This window comes from Gallus gallus, chromosome 15 (assembly GCF_016699485.2).
Source record: "Gallus gallus isolate bGalGal1 chromosome 15, bGalGal1.mat.broiler.GRCg7b, whole genome shotgun sequence".
Lineage (NCBI taxonomy): Eukaryota > Metazoa > Chordata > Aves > Galliformes > Phasianidae > Gallus > Gallus gallus.
Window position 1 is genome coordinate 9,539,465 of NC_052546.1, and position 18,747 is coordinate 9,558,211.

Genomic DNA, 18,747 nt, shown 5'->3' on the forward strand with positions numbered 1-18,747 from the left:
CTGCTGGGGTCTGCTGATGCCTCAGAGGGGGCAGGTAAGTGCAGGTGCCTGGTGTGGGCAGTGGGAGGTTTGCTGCTTTCAGTGTCTGGCTCTGGTTTGTGCAGTCTCCCCATTCTGTTGAATTTACACTGTCCAGAGGTGAAGCAGACCAAGGTTTGCTATGCAGGGCTCTGCACACCATCCCCAATGCTGAAGTTTCTTTAGTGAATGCTTAACTTTACATTTGCTGTGACAGTCTTACAAAGATCTCAGTGTGGTGACTGATTCACACCTTGAAATGTCACAGTAACTCTTCTTCAGCTTTGCACCACTCGGGGCCCTTTTCTGGCTAAAAAATAAACCCCTTGGAGCAGTGCTTGAGCCTGACTTGCCTCCATGCTAAGCATGGAGATTCTCAATATACCCTGCTGTGCTATTGCAGACAACTCAGTAAATCTAAGGTAGATTGCATTAAGCATCCGTACATTAGAAATGAGGAATTAAAGACAAGCTAGCTCATAGTGTAATGGCTGCACATCTCTGGCATGGAAATAGCACTGAATCTTGCCCAACACACTTGTTCAGTCACTGACAACAGGGCCATTGTTTTTTCCAAGCACGTTGTTGACCGCCGGAGGTGACATTTGAAGCACAAGTGATTTGGAAAGGATGGTACCATATATTCAGTTCATTCTTGAATCATAGAATGGCCTGGGTTGGAAAGGACCACAATGATCATCCAGTTCCAACCCCCTGCTATGTGCAGGGTCACCAACCAGCAGCCCAGGCTGCCCAGAGCCACATCCAGCCTGGCCTTGAATGCCTGCAGGGATGGGGCATCCACAGCCTCCTTGGGCAACCTGTTCCAGTGCATCACCATGTTTCTTTCAGATCTGAGTCAGGCAGTGCCTGCTGGTCCTCCAGGGCTATGCTGCGTGTTGCAGCACAAAGCAGGAAACGGATCTCCTTCCCTTGAAATATCACTGAAAGGAAGGTTTTGTGGCCAGCAAATGCAAAGTCCTTTGGAGATTCTGAGTGCTGGCTGGTCACTGCCTTTCTATACCAAAGGGACTGACTGAAACACTTCATTCTTTGTAGCACTGTGTTGGCACTGGATGCTGAGGGAATATAAGAAGTTGGTGATTGAGGGTCCCTCTGAGGGATGCTGCAGTGCTCCTCAACAAAGAGCTATTTCAGTGATGCAAGATGACACTCTGCTTCCTGCTGGGGAAAAGAGACTTTCATTGCAAAAACTACCTGAGCTGGATGTTGTGAGCTTACTGCCTTGTACTCAGTGTACCAGAAAAGAAACCCAACAGATCTAGGGAGGATGCATCCTTGCCCAAGCTGCATGCAGCAAACAGCTCCAGGAGCCCAGGGCTGGTAGCAGGAAGTGTGTGGGAATGCCATCTGGTGAAACTCTTCAGAAACAGTGTGAAAGTCTTATTTTTCATTCACTTCCTGACAAAGTAGTAATATGTTGCCTCAATATAGGCAGAGGGCTGCTTCTTGTTGTTATTTATGTTAGTAGCTCCTGGAAGCTCTAAGGTGGGAACAGCACTTTTGCTGTGGTTGCTGCTGTGGGTGCATTTAAGAGGAAGCCTTTCACTATGTGGCTCCCCACCTCCCTTCTCCCCCTTACTTTATAACTTAAAAGGATAGGGATTTATTTCTTTCTTCTAAATGGGGAACCGAAACAGATGGGAGAGAGTGGAGAAGTTGGAAACAAAACCATTTCCAAGCCATGGCTCTCTTGGCAGAACTGTGCTTTGCCTCTTGAGTGCGTGTGGTGAGCAGCATGGACCTTGGTGTGCGTGCTCTGCAGCTCTCCCAGGTAAAAATCAGCACTGTGTTTGGTATGGGCACTGCTGAGAAGTACTACCTGGTTTGCTGTGCTGAAGCAGGGGGAGGGAAATCCAATCATGCAGAAGGGATTGCAATCATCACTTAGAAAATTAAAAAATAAGGTTACTGTGAAGATCCTAAACTTGATCTTCAGCATCTGAGCTGTGTCTTTCACTGTGAGCTCCCAGCCTTACTTCATTCCCATATTGTTTAATGCTGTTAGAACTCTGGCTGCTGTCTCTGTTCGGTGTGGTTCTTTGCTTCTAACAGAAGGCTGTATTGCAAGAAGAGGTAAAGTTCCTTATAGCCTACTTACTATTATTAGATATGTAAAGTTCTCCTGCCTCATCATCTCATCTGAAGACCTCAAGTCATTTTACAGACCTGACTGTAGCCTCTTGGCAACTCTAAGGCAAGACAGTTATCGCCAGTTCTAGATAGAACAGTCTCTAAATCCCTAACACTGAGTTTTCCTTACCAGTCCGTGCCAGCACCAGGGATGGGTTTTTCAGTCCCATGGTTTAATTGCAAGACAGAGCTCTCTAGGTCCCTTTGCTATCTGTGTGTGGGAGTGTGTGCTCGATTGGTTAGCATTTGTGCCAGGTTCATACTGGTGAAAAGCATGCGGTTGAGTTGGCCCTTCATCTCTGGGAAAGGTGGTGTGAATAAAAAAGAGACCTAAGGCTTAATTAGTAAGAGTATGACAGCAGGAAGGAGGAGGGTTAGGAGACAGTGGATGCTGGCTGGCCCTAAGGCAGAAGGGGTAGAAGTTTGGAACCCCCAAAGAAGCAAGCAGGATGATGTGGGCTGGTAGGTTGTGAGGCTGAGACCATCACTTGATGTACAGTCTGGTGCCAAGGGAATGCCTTTCCCAGAGAGATGCTCAAGTACTGTGAAACTGGGCCATGAGGTGTTAATTGCTAATCTGTAGAAATTAAATTTTAAAGAGGCAGTGTCTATTTAGTACAGAATGACTCATATCAGAGAGCAACGTTTCTTTGTCCTCCTGTGAGTGAAACCTCTAGTAGGGCACTCAGTGACAGATGGGGGTAGAGCTGAGGCTCTGAATGAAGCTTTAATTGCCTTATCACTGATTTTTTTCCCAGTGTACCCCTCCCAGACAGAGCACTGTGACAAAAAATGCAGAACTGGGGACACAGAGGCTATCAAGATCCTCGGAGTTCACAGAAGCTGTAACAGCACACCTTCATAGGATTTCTCCTCTGCTGGTGCTCAGTTTTTGATCCCTAGAGAGACCCCAGCCTATGGCAATATAACTGTAGGCAAGTGTGTCTGTGTAGCTGCATCTGTTTATTGTACTAACAGGAGCCAGAATTATGTGGGTGACCAGGGCTCAAACACTGTGTACATAACCACGTCAGAGTAAGAGAACTAGAAAGGCTGGACTGCAAACGTAGAGTAACAAGTATGCAGTAATCAAGGGCTGAGATATTTAAAAGCCTCAACCAAAGCCTTGGCTAAGCAACAGACCACTCCTGACCTGGCTTTGGTTTGCTTACATTCTCATGACTCTAGGAAAGCTGTTTGCACACCTACTACGTCTCTGGCTATATCTGAGCTATTGGCAAGTCTTAACCAGGTGACAAAGCCACTGAGAGGTGAGTCTTGGCCAGGATGCCTCAGCAAGAGTAAGCTGCTTCCTCTGCTCATCTGAGCATTGCAGAACATCTGTCCCCTACCCAAAGCTGGGGACAAGGTGGGGCTGGAGCACCAAGGTCAGTGCCAAGGGGTGATTTTGTTCCTGAGATGGGATAATTCTGAGGTGGGAGGATTATTTCTGGCAGTAATAGGGAGCTGAGGGAATAAACCCCATGCACTGACACTGCTGGTAGACCTAACTTGCTGGATCCTTTGCACCAGGCTTTACTGAGCAGCTGGGCTGTGAGAGGCTCCTGCAGCACAAGTGTTAACTGAGGATAATCCCATCCAGTTTAAAGCTCAAAGCAAGCTGTTTGGTTTTCCTTTCCTACCTTCTAGACTGTCTTTATTACCTGCTTACATACTGGGACCATGACAGATCTGGCATCTCCTAGCCAGGAATGGAAAGCGTGCATGCACAGAATATCCCCGAGGGCCACCAAATCTAATGACAGCCAAGTCTTTGGCCTCAGGTGGTAAATCTGACATAACACAATCTGCAAGGGCTTGGAGAGAACCTCTTATCTACATTGTATGTGAGATGCTCTGCCCAGAGGAGAGGCAGAAGATCCTCTCTGGCTCATCTGTTACACCTGGGAGATACTGCTTTAAAAACAGTGGTGAATTTAGCAGCTCTCCTAAACCAAGGAGGGGTGTTTTATTCCTATTATTACTTTTTAAGCACCAATTAATCTACAGACTAAGCAACTTCCTCAGCACTTGACAGGAAAACCTGTAGCAGAATGAGGAATGATTTTTTTTTTTCAAGTTCCAGTGCAAAATATTTTACTGAAGACCTCTTCCAGAGACACAGGAAAACAGCATACCCAGACTGAGCAGAGACAAGTGAGAAGGCCTTTATTCTTGGCCTGTTTCAGTCTTCTGTCCTAGCGTTTCAAATGACCTATTGACCCAGCCCCTTAAAACATATCTTTGCCAGCCCCAGAGACCTACCTCTGACTGAACCTGGTCCGAAATGCACTCTTTTACCCTTAGGTGGACCTCTTCAGCATGAGTTTTGGTGCATGTTTTTGTCCTATTCTATTTTGGGGATGTGCAACTGGTGACAGAATGCCTTCTTCTGCCAGAGTAACAGTGCTCCCAAGCAGTTCAGATTATGATTTGTACTGTCCAGTGGGGAGAAAAAGACAAGACACTTAATTGCAGAAGACAGGTCAGCATCTAGGGGAGGAGGCAGGAACTGTTAAGTTTTTTGCTGTCAGGATGAAACCTGTGCTGGAAAGAGTCAGTCAATTAGGCTGATTTGAGGCAGCCTTACTCCAAATCCTCTTTCACTCGGAGGCTAAGCTCTTTGCTGAAACATAGCATCCCAAGGAATTTCAGTAGGTTCTCAGACATTTACACACCACAACATTATTTGCAGTGATGCACCATTGTGGAACAGCATGGTGTATTCAGTTTAATAGTTTTATAGTTAATGGACATAGACTATAAGAGAGGTTGGCGAAGAGCCTCTCACCTCCCTGCCCCTGTCACAGATGTGCCTTTTTCTTGCACTTCATGTTCACTCAGCCTATTCACAGATGAGGAACAGATCTGCCAAATCAGATTGAGATGCAAAGAGCTGAGAAAGGTACCTGTGTGTTAAATGACCACTCAATCCACGCAGCACAACGTTATGCCAACGCTCACTCACCCTGCTGAGCTGGTCCAGGAGTCTTTGGTTCTGTTCAGAGAGTTCCTGGACAGCCCTTGTCTTCTCACGGTCGGCTTCCCGCAGGTGAACCTGCTGCCTCTCCAGCTCATCCTGCAGCTGCTTCACGTCGCTTTCCAGCTCAGACACCCTTCCTTCCCATTCTCCTTCCTTGTTCTCAAACCGCCTCCGCAGCTCATGCTTCTCTTGCTCCAGGTGCTGTAGGGAACAGGGAGGGGGAGAAGAGGTTAGGAAGGGTGGGAAAAAAGTGAGCGCTGCCTCCTCCTGCTCCTTCGTGCTCTGCACTGAGTCCTTGGGTGCAGGAAGGAGAATGGTGGTAGAGCACGGCGGTGCATGGAGGTGGCAGTCCCCCCCATGTCAGGGCAGGTCACAGGCACTAAGCTCGCTTCTTGCTGCCAGCAATTGGCCTGTCCTTGGCCTCTGCAGATCAGCACATTGAGTTTTTACTGAAATAACTGCCAAAAGAGTAACGCAGGCAGCATGGCAATAGGTGGAAAATATAGGTCAGGCAGGCCAATCGATTAGCGGAGCCCAGCTAATTCCTAACCAGTATTTCAGTGGGCAGCGGCAGAATTCTTTTAAAGGTTGCCTTTACAGTCAAAATTACACAAATTGTACCCTTAGTGCTGATGAGGAAGCTGGATGAGGCATCTTTCTTGTCATATGGGTCTTATGAACAACAGTTGAATCATCTACCCATTTGTTCTTTCTATTCCTGACCTAATTAGTTGCCTGGTGATTTGATAGTCCACAGTAACTCCATTGTTTGATGCAGTCCCCTCTGGGGTGGCAGTGGATGCACTGAAGTAGTGTCTCTAGATGTGACACGTGCACATTCCGGGCTGCAAGTCTTTCAGAAACAACTCTCAGTTCTGGAAACTGCCCTTAGAAACTGCTTAGGACTGGTTGCAAAACGAGGGACAGCGTGAACCTGGTGGAACTTTCAGATGCCTTACAGGCTCAGTTAAATGAGGGCTTGACTGATACAGAGCTGCAAATTAGGTCAAAATAGATTTGTTGTGCCCGTTTGAAAGGATCTCTGCTCTGAAAATGTGAGCTCGGATTTCCCCTGGTGCCTGAAACCACATGCATACTTGTAGAGCGGCCGCAGACTGGGACATGTCCACGTCCTAAGATTAGCAGGGAAACCTGAAGAGCAGGAGCCCTCTCCTTGCTGTTTGTTTTCTGTCCCCCATAATGAACTGCTGCTGCTCTCTACCAGGTTCACAGCCTTTTAGGAACACGTCTCAGCAAAGAACAGAAAGCCATTGGGCCCAGCACTGGCAGCATTCTTCCCAGGTTATCATCCCCCAGTGAGCCATCCCCTGTGACGCTCATGTTAGGAAGGGAAAATAAACCTGCTAGGAGGGAAAGAAAACTGCACTGCATTTATGTGAAGTGGCTTTTTATTGCTTGTTAGGAACACAGGCAGTGAGGTGGCTGTTTCCCCTGGGTGCCTACTGCTGATGACACACAGCCCGCCTTGCAGGGTCTCTGTCACCTTCCTGGGCAGGAGTGAATGTCAGAGCTCTGCACTTCCCCAGCAGCCCTCTGGCCTGTGTTATCACTAATGTTCCACCCCTCCTCCTCTGCCGAAGATGCCGTGTTGTCTCTTTCCTGATCTTATCCCTAAATCTTCTATGCACTCTTCAGCACAGTGTAGCAATGCTCTGCTTGTAACCCTCCCAGTCCTTCTGCAAATCCAGGACTTTCTGGAAAACCTTCAGATGCAAGGGGTAAAAACAAAGCCAAGTGTTTCCCTGCATTGCCAGATGCTGAAGGAATGAGTACCCCTTGCAAACACACAGCATTACAATCATCATCTTTAATGCACTAAGTAGATAGGAGATCCTAATGCAAGGCCCATGGCAACTAAGGGTGGCTGGAGCAGCCACAATTCCGCTTTCAGCAGTGCACTAAAAATGCTGTGTTTCACAGCTCTGTCTCTCTCACTGCTAGGCAACGTTGAGAAAGATCCAGGGCCTTCTCTAGATGGAAGGTGAAACTTCAGCCTGCCAAGGAGCAACAGCGCAGCTGGAGTTCCTTAGTGCACACAAACATACCCATGTGTGATTTAGAAGCCACCGATGAGCCTTGCCAGTCATTTACACACCACTTCAGTGCCTTAGTGCAAAGGAGAACCCATGCCATGCATAGTGTCCAGCTTCTGCACTCATAGAACCACCAAGGTTGGAAAAGACCTCCAAGATCATCCAATCCAACCATCCACCTACCACCAATATAACCCCATTAAACCATGTCCTTTAGCACAACATCTAAGCATTACTCCAACACTTCCAGGGACAGTGACCCAACCACCCCTGAGCAGCCCATTCCAGCACCTGACCACTCTTCTGGAGAAGATATTTTTCCTAACATCCAGCCTCAAAAAGCTGAGATGAGACAAGCATATCTGTACCAACAGAATGAGGTATGAAATGTCTTAACCACTTGCAGAGGATAAAACTAGGATCACAGATCAGAGTTTATTACAGGACTACAGTTGTATGCTTAGAAATGAACTCAAATTCAGAGCTTTAAGTGAAATCAGAGTAGGGGTGCGTGGTGGGAATGCTGACCTTCAATGCCACACCTGCAAAACCAGAACATATTTGGCCAGCAGCAGCTGTCTGCCTATGTGTACACTGCCCCAGGGAACAAAGCTACCATAGGAAAAAGAGATGTTTCTCACCAGTGTGGTGCTAACACTGCAAAAGCAGAGTGCTGAGGCAAAGTATCAGAAGAGCAGGCCAGCACGTTGGCTGCTGGGAAATGGAGAGGCTTCACTGGGTTCCCATAACCAACACTGGGCTGCTACCTGGGGGGAAATCTCTCCTGAATGCTGCTCGTACATCACTGTAGCAGTGCAATTGTCGCCATTTGAGACTTTGCTTCTGGTTATCTGAGAGCTCTCAGTGTAGGGAAGGAGGTAAGAGATGGGAGTCCTTCCTCCCCATTCCTCCAAGATGGAAAAGCTTACTGTGAAATTCAGTTCACTTCAGTGGCAACAGGAAGAGGCCAGCTTTTAATCTGCAGGAACAAGGATTACAAGGCTTGTGTTGTAGAATACTACTGTTCAAGTTTGTGTGGGTCAAGGAGTACAGACTCAGATCTGACAAGCCCAGCAGAAAAAAAAACCGACCCTTAAGCAGAGAACTGCTATCAGATGCACCACCTGAAAAACCAGAATCTGTCATTCAACTGGAAAGCTGAAACAATAGCAATGGGACAAAAATGCAAACAATTGGCAGCATTTCTCATCCTTTCCTTCACCTCCTAAATGGGTCCATAAAAGTGGAGGTAAACACTGGGGTAAGCATTGTAAAGCCTGAGTTTTTCCCCCTCTCCTTTTCACCTTTCCACTCCACAGACGGTGCTGTTTGAGACCCCCAGACTCACAGAGGGGCAGCCCAGGAGGCACCTCGCATTGAGCATTTCTCTTGGATGATAGGAAAGGTTTTACTCCAACTCACAGGGAATCCACGTCAGCACAATGCCACAGACGTCTGTTCGTGCTTAAAGACCAACCCGAAAGCATTCACCAGCAAATCGTCACACTCTGAGAAATTCTGATCTGACAAAGAGTGCTGCTAAATAACAATTTGGGCAAATGTCACCTTCAGTACTGCTTCTAACCCAACAGCAGACGCAGGGAGAGCTCTCTGCAAAGAGCAGCTATGGTGAAGTGCTGAGTTTAATAACAGGGAGGAATTTCTCCTTTTGGGAAGAAAAGGGTCTGAGAACAAAGGCCATGCAGTAATTCCATGAATCTGACAGTACTTGAGGGCTGTAAATCCACAAGGAATGAACAGAGGAATATGTAGGAGTGCACAAAGAATTGGCCTAGGGCCGCTACTTGAAATTTGGGTGTTAACCGAGCATTGTTCAGACTCTCTCCAGGAAGGTGAGAAGCTGCACTGCAAACCAGGAGCTCTGCTGCTCGCTGGGGGAAGGAACATTGCAAGAATCTCTCTGAAAAGAAGATAGTTGTACACAGTTGTGCGAGAGAGTTGTTCTGAAGGAAGCTGCCTACACGAGCCTTATTCTTTGTAGTAGCTCCATCTCAACCTTAAAAATCAATACACAGCTCAATCCACTGGGCTCCTGGCAAATGGCTCTGAGATACCTGTGGGTATTTTTCAGAGCGACCAGCAAGCAGAAACGTATCAGTGGGGCTTATCTCCTGCCATGCCTAATGCCTCAGCTGCAACAGCTTAAGCAGGAGGGTTCAAAACGCTCCATGCCTCGGTATCCATGTAACTTACACGGCATTTCTGCCACGAGCCCTGCACGGTGCACGTCTCCCCACCCGGCTGGGACGTGGGGCAGAGCAGCACCCCGGGGCCTCCCGAACGAGGCTCACAGCCCGTCCTCAGGCCCTCACGGCAGCCAAGGAGCGGGGACGGCAGCACCCCAGGCCTAAGAGGGGGCGTTTCGACCCGTTCATCCCTATCGCGGCCGCGCCCGGGTTGGTCGGGGAAGGGGAGCGAACCCGGGGCTCCCGGGGAACGCGGCCCCGAGCGGGGGCCCTGCGGAGCGCTGCGGGCCGGCCTCACCTCCAGCTTGTCGGTGAGCTCCTTGTGCATCCTCTCGTACTGCCGGCTCATGTCCTGGTTGCGCTCCAGCAGCGCCTTGCCCAGCCGCGCCGCCAGCACCAGGTCCTTCTCCTTCTGCCGGATCAGCGACAGCAGCTCGGGGTCGCGGGCGGCGGCGGCGGGCGGCGGCTCCGGCGGTTCCCCGGCGGCGGCCAGCAGCGCCAGCTCCTCCTCCAGGGCCAGCTCCAGGGCGGCGGCCCCGGCGGCGGCGGCGGCGGCGGCGGCGGGCGGCTCCATGCCGCCGGCGCTGTCCGCCTCCGCCGGTGCTGACCCGGCGGCGGGCAGGCGCGGGCACGGCGCCGACATGGCCCTGCGCGCCGCCGCCGCCGCTCCGCTGCGCCCCCCGCGCCCGGCCCGCGGCTGCGGCTGCTGGGCGGGGAGCGCCGCCGCCCCCGGCCCCCGCCCCCCGGCGCCGCGCCCCGCGCTCAGCGCCCCGGGCCGGCCCCGCGGACGCGGCGTGGCGGTGGCTGCCGACGGCCGGAGCGCTGCGTGCGTCTGAGCCGGGCGCGCGTCTCCCCGTGCCTGCTGCGCCCGCCCGCCGCGATCGGCTCTCGCTGGTTGCGCCGCGGGCTCGGGACAAAAATCCCTCCGAAACGCTGGGCTGGCGTGAAAGGCCCAAGGAGGGAGCCGGGCGCTCTGATGGGGCATAGCGCTTCCTTCCTGCTCGCTGCCCGCTCCTTCAGAGCCCGGCTGGGCTCTGCTGGGGAGGAGGGCGGCTCTCAATAATACCTTTTTACTCCGTTGTTCGCACCTGGAGAGCTGACTACAGCTTCCAGCAGCCACTGGGGCTTGCTTTCGTTTTCTGATTGTTTTGGATGTTCCCGGATAACATTTGTCTCAGCAGCGGCTTCAGTGAATGCTGGGAGTTGTAGTCAATCTGCTCATAGCATTTCTGTCTCTGGGAAGAGCCTTTACCAGGGGCAGGATTTCCAGGTAATCACAGTCCGTGGAATTGGTTCTTTATTTATGGGGGTTGTTCATTATTTATTTCTTTGGCTTTATGCCCCTTTAGATCTGGACACCACTTTCCTCCTTGCCACAAGAGGGGAAGGCTGAGGCAGAGTGAAGCAGGGTAAAGGCGCGTGCCATCACCTCAGCTCAGATGGTGCTTCCTCACTTTCTCATGGTGCTTTAATTTCGAAGCAAGTGATTGAACAAAAGCATTTTAAACAAAACTTGTGCTTTTGACTCCCAGAAGCCTGCAGGAATAAATGTCAGACTTACAGTTTTTACCTCTAGACTCTGCTTCCATGGGGTTTGTTCTCCTGTAGGCATCTCACTTAGGCTGCGTCCATCCCTGTGCAGCTGCCCCAGCACATCAGTCCCCAGCAGCTATTTGGCCGGGACAGCTGATGGCTGATGCAGCTTTCTGGCTTGGCTGGCTGCTGCCTCGTGACAGAGCCGGGGCACCGGAGAGCTGCTGATTATTCACAACGGTCAGAGCATGAATTGTGGCAATGCACATTTCCCTCTGGCCATCTGAGCATGAATTGTGGCAATGCACATTTCCCTCTGGCCATCTGCCACCACGTTGTGGTTTTTGTTGAGGACGTGCCCCAGGAGCCCAGCTAGGAGGACGTGTTGATAGGTGGCCCTTGTCCTGGCAGTGGTGTTTTTGTGATGCAAACATCGTCTCTACTGAAACCCGTTGGAGACGCAGCGCCTCGTGCCATGCTCCTGCCAGCACCCGTCCTGCGATGGTGACTGTTGGCCATTGGGACCCTGCTTTCTTTTGCACTGGTGACCCAGAAGTGATTCCTCCTTTATCTCATAGCAATTCCCCAGGTACCGATTTTTCCAGACCTTTTGTCCTTGCAATCAGCTGGGGCCTATATTGCCAAAAAAGCAGGATATGCCATAAGGGGAGATGGCTCCAACAGCGCTGCTGCTTTTACAAGAAGCCCCTGCCCTGATGCAGGAACCAGGCTGTCACAGATTTGCTCATCACTGTTTAAACAGGAGGGAGATTAATGATTAAACTGATTGTGAGCACCTTCTGCTGGAAGTGCCTACTACAGCAAACCAAGCCTGGTGTGATTAATGAAATCCATTGTGGCCTTAGTGTTCATCTCTAATGCTTCTTTCGGTGTATAAAACAAAGAGAGATTATATGGAGATGGTTTTAATCCCTCAAACAAAGCCCGAAACAAATCCCAGAGCTGCATCTGTTTGGATGGGGAGGGAAAAATGCAATTGCTTGATGGAGGAGACGTAAATCAGTGCTATGTGTTGCAGATCTGGCCCTGTGTCTCTGTCCATAGGCACCTGATTGCTGTTGTTGCTTCTCTTCCCTTAGATGGGCTTGGATATGTCCTTGGAGAACCACAGCCAACAAAAAAAGGGGCTGATGGTGGCACAGACCCTTTCTGAGAACCCATAAGGACAGACTGATTCAAGCATGCAGAGAACTGAGAGCAAGTGACTGATGCAAGTGGTGTAATCACATCACAAGTATGTATGGCATCTCATCCAGGATATACACCTTCATAGTGGCATTAGGAAATGAGGGTGAAAATAAAATATCCATATAAGAGAGCGGTGTAAGATTGTTTATAAGAGAAATGATCACTGTTTTCCTGCTCAGGTGAGAAACTGCAGCAGAAGAGCAAGTAGCAAAAGTTAGTCTGACTTGGACAGGATAAGGGGTATGTATGGGAGCTGTTGAATCATGGCCCAAAGCACTGATGGAGCACCTGGGGAAAGGACCCGGTCAGCCCTGGGAGCACAGGTGAAGGCAATTCAGCTGTGTGGTAGGAAGGGGTGGAGCCTGGCTGCACCTCTCTTAGACCTCATTGAAGGGCTGACTGCCTGTGGAGGAGGATCTCTTTCTGGAGATCCCTCCCTTGTGGAGGTTTCCCTGTGAGCCTGAATCTTCAGAGATGGGTGAGCACCTTTCCATTTGTGCCAGTCTGTTTGCTATTACACCTCCTGTATTGCCCTTCTGCCATGTTGATCTTTCTGATGGTTACAGGTCAGAGCTACCTTTGTTCTTAAGTAGTTTCCCCTTCTTGCTTTTCCCCATCTCACAGTCACCCAGCTTAGAAATTAAGCCATGGGAAGGGCTGGAGAACTCACCTGAAGGAGCCACTCAGGGCAACTCGCTCTGTTGGATGGGTTCTGAAAGGATTGAGATACTGAAACGGGCAATCCAATTTAAGCAGCAGATATAGCCGTGTGTGTTGTCCTCCCCAGGGGGTCAAGGAGAGGTGAGCTCAAAGCTGCTCAGGCTCTTCAAGCCCACTGTCAAGTGCGCTGTTAGAAGTGGTGCTTTGAAATGAACGTTCTGCCTTCCAGGGATTCCACTGTTGGGTCTCTTCACGAAGGAGATGTAGTAGAGGGGCCTGGATCTCTCGTGGTTACACCAGTGAATGCTGGCATGCACTGAGCTGTGCGAGTGAAGCAGTACAGATCATTCTGAGCACATCAGAAAAGCTACAAATCCAATAAAGGCCCGAGTACTTCCACTTGGGCTGTGAGGGCAGCAGGCAGCAATGGAATGCTGCAGGGAATCGTCCTCTCTTATTTAGAGGAAGGAGACTGAAATATAAACAGGAAAGCTGATTGCTGTCCTATGCTTTTACAGCTAACTGTGAGAGGGATTCCCATCAGCATCCTTAATCTTCCTGCTGGGGGCTGATAGTCCCATAGGGAGGACAGCACCAGTTCTCAGGCTTACTTTGCCATTCTCTCTCATATCTGCCTGAGTGATTAATTGCTTGGATTTTCTCTTTGCTTTGCCACACTTTCTTTCTGACAAAAGTTTGAAGTCATTCTGGTGTTTCACATATGTGCATGCTGAGGTGTTTTCCATGTTGCTCAGCCTCCTGCTGCTGTAAGATGGGCAGCAAGAGGCGCGGGCAGGCGAGGGGAGTTTGCTCAGAGGTTGCAGTTACCCAGATGAATAATTAAAGGCAATACATGTCTTGCTTCCAAAGCAGTCCAGAACTGCAGAGCCAGATAGGATTCCTGTGCGACCTTTCTTCCTCTTTGCTTCTCTAACATCTGAAGCTGCATGGTCTGTGTGTGTCCAGGTTCTCCCCAGTGCCAGAGATGGGAAATATGAGATGGGAAAGTGATTGGTAGGGATTGGCAAGGGAGAAGAGGATGGAAATTACTGGTTTAACAGAAAGGAGAAGAAAGCTGTTATGAGTGTTAGCCAAGCAACGTGCAGTAAAACAGAAGACCACCCTGATTCTTCCCGAGATGCCAGGTCCCCAAAGAGTTCCCAGCAAGACTGTTTCCCATGGTTATCAACACTATGTCGTTAAGAGCAGAAAAAGCACTGACACCAAGGTGACTCATAACATTGAAGTTGGGAGAAATATCTCTTGATTGCTTAAGGGTTCAAAAACATGGCCTGAGTGACTCAGTACTGCCTAAGGACAGAGCTGACACCTGGCTGTGCTCACTCCCCTGCCAAGCTGTGAGGAACAAGGGATGCAAAGGGAAAAGAATAGGCTAATGGACTGAACTTGTTATGTGGCACATAGGAGCATTGTGCCAAGGCATCTATGAGTTAGAGATATAAATACATTGTGCTGTAGCTTTTAGTCACTGTTTCAGGTGTGAAGTTTGGAAGCATGCCATAGCCATCTCTCCAGACCAAAGCAGACAGCAGCTCTGCACACAAGTAGAACGCTTCTGGAGCTCGTGGAGTCATGCAGCCAATACTTCAGGCCAACTTGAATTGTTAGGGGTACCAGCTTGGCAGTTTGACCTTGTTTTGCTCCTGGTCCCAGTGGGCCAGGTGACATATGTGCCACTTTGCACCTGGGCTTCTTCTTGACTTTACATCTCACCGAGGAAAAAACTGTCATGGCAGATGGGAAAGTTTGCTTCAGGCAGACTCTGGACATAGAGAGAGTCCAAATGAGATGTTCTTGCTTGCATTTCTTCATAGGAAACCATCAGGTCCTAACATTACCTTAAGTGGTGTTGGCCACCGTACAGTTCTGCAACCATTAAATGATTAGGTGTGACTTCATGCTTTGCTGTGGGGACAAAATATTTCTTTAGGACCATCTTGTTCTGCTTCTTATGTATATGCTATGATTTGTAGTGATTCCTGAAAGAATGATGATCTTTGGTCTAGCATTATTAGACTGTAATTGAGCGTGTTGACATGGAGCAATCTTTGCTGTAACACAGCCTTCTCATCCACTGTTGTGGTCAATCATTTCATGACAACAGCAGTTCTGCCAGGTATTTGTGCTTCATTGAACAATTATGTTGTTATGGAAACTGGTGTTCCATAAATTATCTGAAGAGAGGCCTGATTTATTTCATGGGAACAAGAAGTTTGCAAGAAAAAGTACAAGATCTATGGGTCGTTAGCTACTTGGTGTCAATGGCAATGCTATAGCATCTTGTGCAAGATCCAACCAGTTGTCCCTCATAGCAAATGTGTGCCAGTGGATGTGCCCAGCTGGAGACGAGCTGGTTCCCATGTATGTCTATGTGACCCTTGCCAGGTGTGGAGTACACTGAGTGCCATCCGTAGGGCTCAGAAGCTCTTAACAATTTGCTGTGGCAGGAAGGATGCGTCCTTTGGCCTTTGATGTTGACTTGTGGGGGAGCAGAGACTGAAGGACATTGATAATATGATCTGAGAACCTTTTGCTCCTGTTCAACCACTTACACTTTTCAGACAGACTGTGTGTGCTGGTTTCTTACCTTCAAATAAAGGAATGGGCAGCCATGAGGGGTTTTTAGTTTGGGGTATTACCCTTCTGTCTGGATCCTCTTAATTCACTAATTCCAAGCATGGAACTTCTTAAGACCTGAGCTGTCACCTCCATAGGAGCCAGGCAGTCCTGCCTGGGTGGAGGTATCCTGGATACGTGCAGTGCAGAAGCTTTCAGAGAGAGAGCTTTTGCAGCCCTCATTACCTATGAGAGGAGAAGCTTTTCATCTCCAGAGCTGTTTCTTCAGCTCTTTTCAGCAATGTGAACTATGATAAACATGTGGGTGGAAAACCACTGAACAGAAGTAATTAAGTGGCTCCTGGTTAGCTGGAGCTCACTCTACATGGTTGTGGGACCCTGCATTAGTGTGAGTCAGGGAGTGCTATTCCCCAGCATCCTTCTCCCTCTTAATGCTTTCAAACTGTGGTTACTTCTTTCTTTTAAACTGTTTGATTATTGAGAAGGCCATCGTTAGCTTGTATGTGTCATCTTCAGGCCATAGCTAAATGCCTGCCCTTTTTGGTATCAGGACAGAGGATGGGTAGGGGTGAGGTAGGGTGAGATTCCTATGTGTGTGTGTTCTGGTAATGGGATCATACATGGAAATATTCCTTCTTTTCATCTTGCCTGTATCAGTTCAAGCTGGAAAAGTCGCATATTGCTTCTTAATGTTGTATAAATACTAGATTGCATTGCAGCAATTACTAAATGCTACCTCATGAGAAATGGAGTGCTCTGTATTGAAATGGGTGTTCAGAAAGAAACCAACACAGAAAAAGAAGGATAAAAATAAAGTAATAAAACTTCTCATTTATGTGACTTTGAGAAGTCCAAGCTCTGTTCAAACTGCTCTTTCCTCCTGAAACAGCTTTCAGCAAGTGAAGTGGAGTTGGGATGGGAGATGTGGAGATGTCCACGTCCCCAGGAGCAGTGGCTCTGTGGGGTGGTCTGAAGCAGAGACCTCTCCTCCTCTTGGCTCCAGAGGGCACCTGGAAATGTCCATCTTTCCTCTGCCAGTCTGGGCACGGGGAACACTGCAAGTGCTAGGAAGAGAGCTTCCAGTCAATCATTTGCTTCCCAGCCTGATTAATGGGGGTTAATTTGGGTGCTGTCATCAATCTTGCTACAGAAATACTCCATTCACAGCCTCTCCAGAAGGACGCAGATCGGGTGTTTTCACATTCCAGTTACTGGTTTCTAAATCCCCTTCACTTTGCCACCTTTCTGCCTCACTGAATGGAGAGCTGCCAGACTGGTGTGTGTCCCTCTAGGGCCTGTTGCCCACATAGCAGGTAGCACGTTCCAACTCAGAATAGCAGAGTAAGAGTTTGTAAGAGTGTAGGTCAGCTTGGGCTGGCAGGAAAAGAGGTTTGTTTTCTTTGCATGTTGCTGTATGAGAATATTTTACAATGAAATAAAGCTCGGTATGAGTAATTTCCATTTTAAGCTCATATTTATGTATAAGGTTGCAAGAGGGGGGGAAAAAAGAATTGCCAAATAATAGCTGAGACATATCATTGAGTTATGGATATTGGTTTCTGTTTAATTACTTGCAGGCTGCACCATCCTTCTGGAAAGGCAGCTGCAGGACTTCCCGTAGCACCGTTCAGCTTCCCTGCATCTGGCAAATGGCATTCTTTGGGATTAGAAAGTAAATTATTTTCCATCGTTTTCCACTGCTCAAAAGAAAAGAGGGGGCAAAAAGCATCTTTTCTCCCTGTATGGTGCTAAGCATCACTAAGAGGAGTGTAACTTTGAAAGCTTTCTCATTTTTCCACTATACTGTTAGTGCAGGAACTCTGTATAGCACTGCGCTAAGCCAGAGGTCACTGCTTTATGGTGACATTAAAAATGAATTAATAGGGATGCTCGGAGTGCTTCAGGATCTGTTCCTCTCACCTTCTTTGCGCTGCAGCAGTCAGGGGAGCACACCTCAGCATGGGGGCCAGCAGGACTGAAGTCCCCCTTAGGATGTATAGTCTGGGATGTCACATCGCCATGCGCGTGTGGCTGTCATAGCTCCATCCAAATGACCCCCATCTGGCTTTTCTGAAAACTGCATTTCATCATCCTTTGAGATGGATTTCTGAGGGTGAAGGAAGGAAAAGCTGCAACCACAGCTGAAGTCACAGGTGTGTGATGCTGATGGTATTAAGAGCTGAATGGAACGCAAACTTGGGAGGAGGATGCAGACTGGAAGAGCTTGATATCAAAACATCAGAGGCATGGAAAACACGGAAGTGATTAGCCTTACTTGCAAGAAAGGAGAGGGGAAGGAGAGAAACCATATTACAATAGCTTTATTGGTCTTTTATTAAATAGTGAGATAAATCATGCTTGTAATTTAAAAGTATTTCTGTATTCTTGCTGGGAGGACCTGGTTCACACCAGCTGTAAATCTGTTAGGACAGAAAAATCAAAGTGTTCAAATGCTGTGAGGCACCCTCAGCGGGCCATAATGCCTTTTTGGAGCAGTAATTCAATGATTGATCAGAGGAGATCTAATTAGCTAACCACATTAAGTGGAAAAAACAGCACCACGAAGAAAGCTGCGATGCTCTGGGTTGATGGATCTTTGCTCTGCTGCATGGTGGGGGTGTTTGATGGAAAAGGCAAAGCTTCATTCAATAGATGACCTAAAAATAAACCCAAAGATTAAAAGTTTCCTTTGTCTTTCTGCCCTGCCTTTCCCATCCTGTTGCTCTGCATACTCCGAGACGTTTTAGGGAGTGCACAGACCCTATTTGTCACCGACGTATTCAGCACTCAATTAACTGCTTAAATCTAATAATCACCCACACACGAGCTATATGGGGGTGAAATTCAGGTAGGAATGTTACCTCAATAAAGTACCTTCTATTCTTGTTTCCCATTTTAAGTCTTTTCCTGTCTGCAAAGGCTGGGTGAGCTCAGTTGCGTTGGAAATGACATTCATGAACATGTAGTGCAGCTTTGGCCCACTTCTCCCTCAGGGTGCGTGGCTGCAGCATGACCTGCAGCGTGGCAAATGGGAGATGTGACAAGCATGAGGCCAAATATTGTTCAGTGGGATTGATGAGCACTTCGGCATGCTGTTGTAAAAGGATATAGACATCAGGCATGTGTTTTGCTTGCTTGACAGCCTCTCAGATCACATGCAGAGACTCTGATGTATGTTTACAGTAATTTGGGCTCTCCATCAGAGCCTGGTTTGGCTGACTGCTCTTTTGTATGTCTTGTGCTTTGGAGTGTGGTTCTCCCCCCTCCTAGAGATCAGGTTGGCTTCTAAAGCTTCCAGTATGTTGCAGGGGAAGATGTTTAGAACCAGATG

General features: G+C 48.6%; 1 protein-coding gene across 3 annotated transcripts in view; it reads right to left on the reverse strand.

The window, feature by feature from the left end:
• BICDL1 (BICD family like cargo adaptor 1) overlaps positions 1–10,428 on the reverse strand; it is a 44,488-nt gene extending 34,060 nt beyond the window's left edge. For all 3 annotated transcript variants that reach the window (XR_005840077.2, XM_025155559.3, XM_015275396.4), the window contains exons 1-2: positions 9,715–10,428; positions 5,141–5,356 (exon numbers count right to left, since the gene is read on the reverse strand). Coding sequence is in view for 2 of the 3 variants with exons in the window: in XM_025155559.3 (XP_025011327.2) it covers positions 5,141–5,356; positions 9,715–10,401 (903 nt within the window). In the remaining variant the exon portion in view is untranslated. The remainder of the gene's footprint in view (positions 1–5,140; positions 5,357–9,714) is intronic.
• Between the last annotated feature and the right edge of the window lie 8,319 nt (positions 10,429–18,747).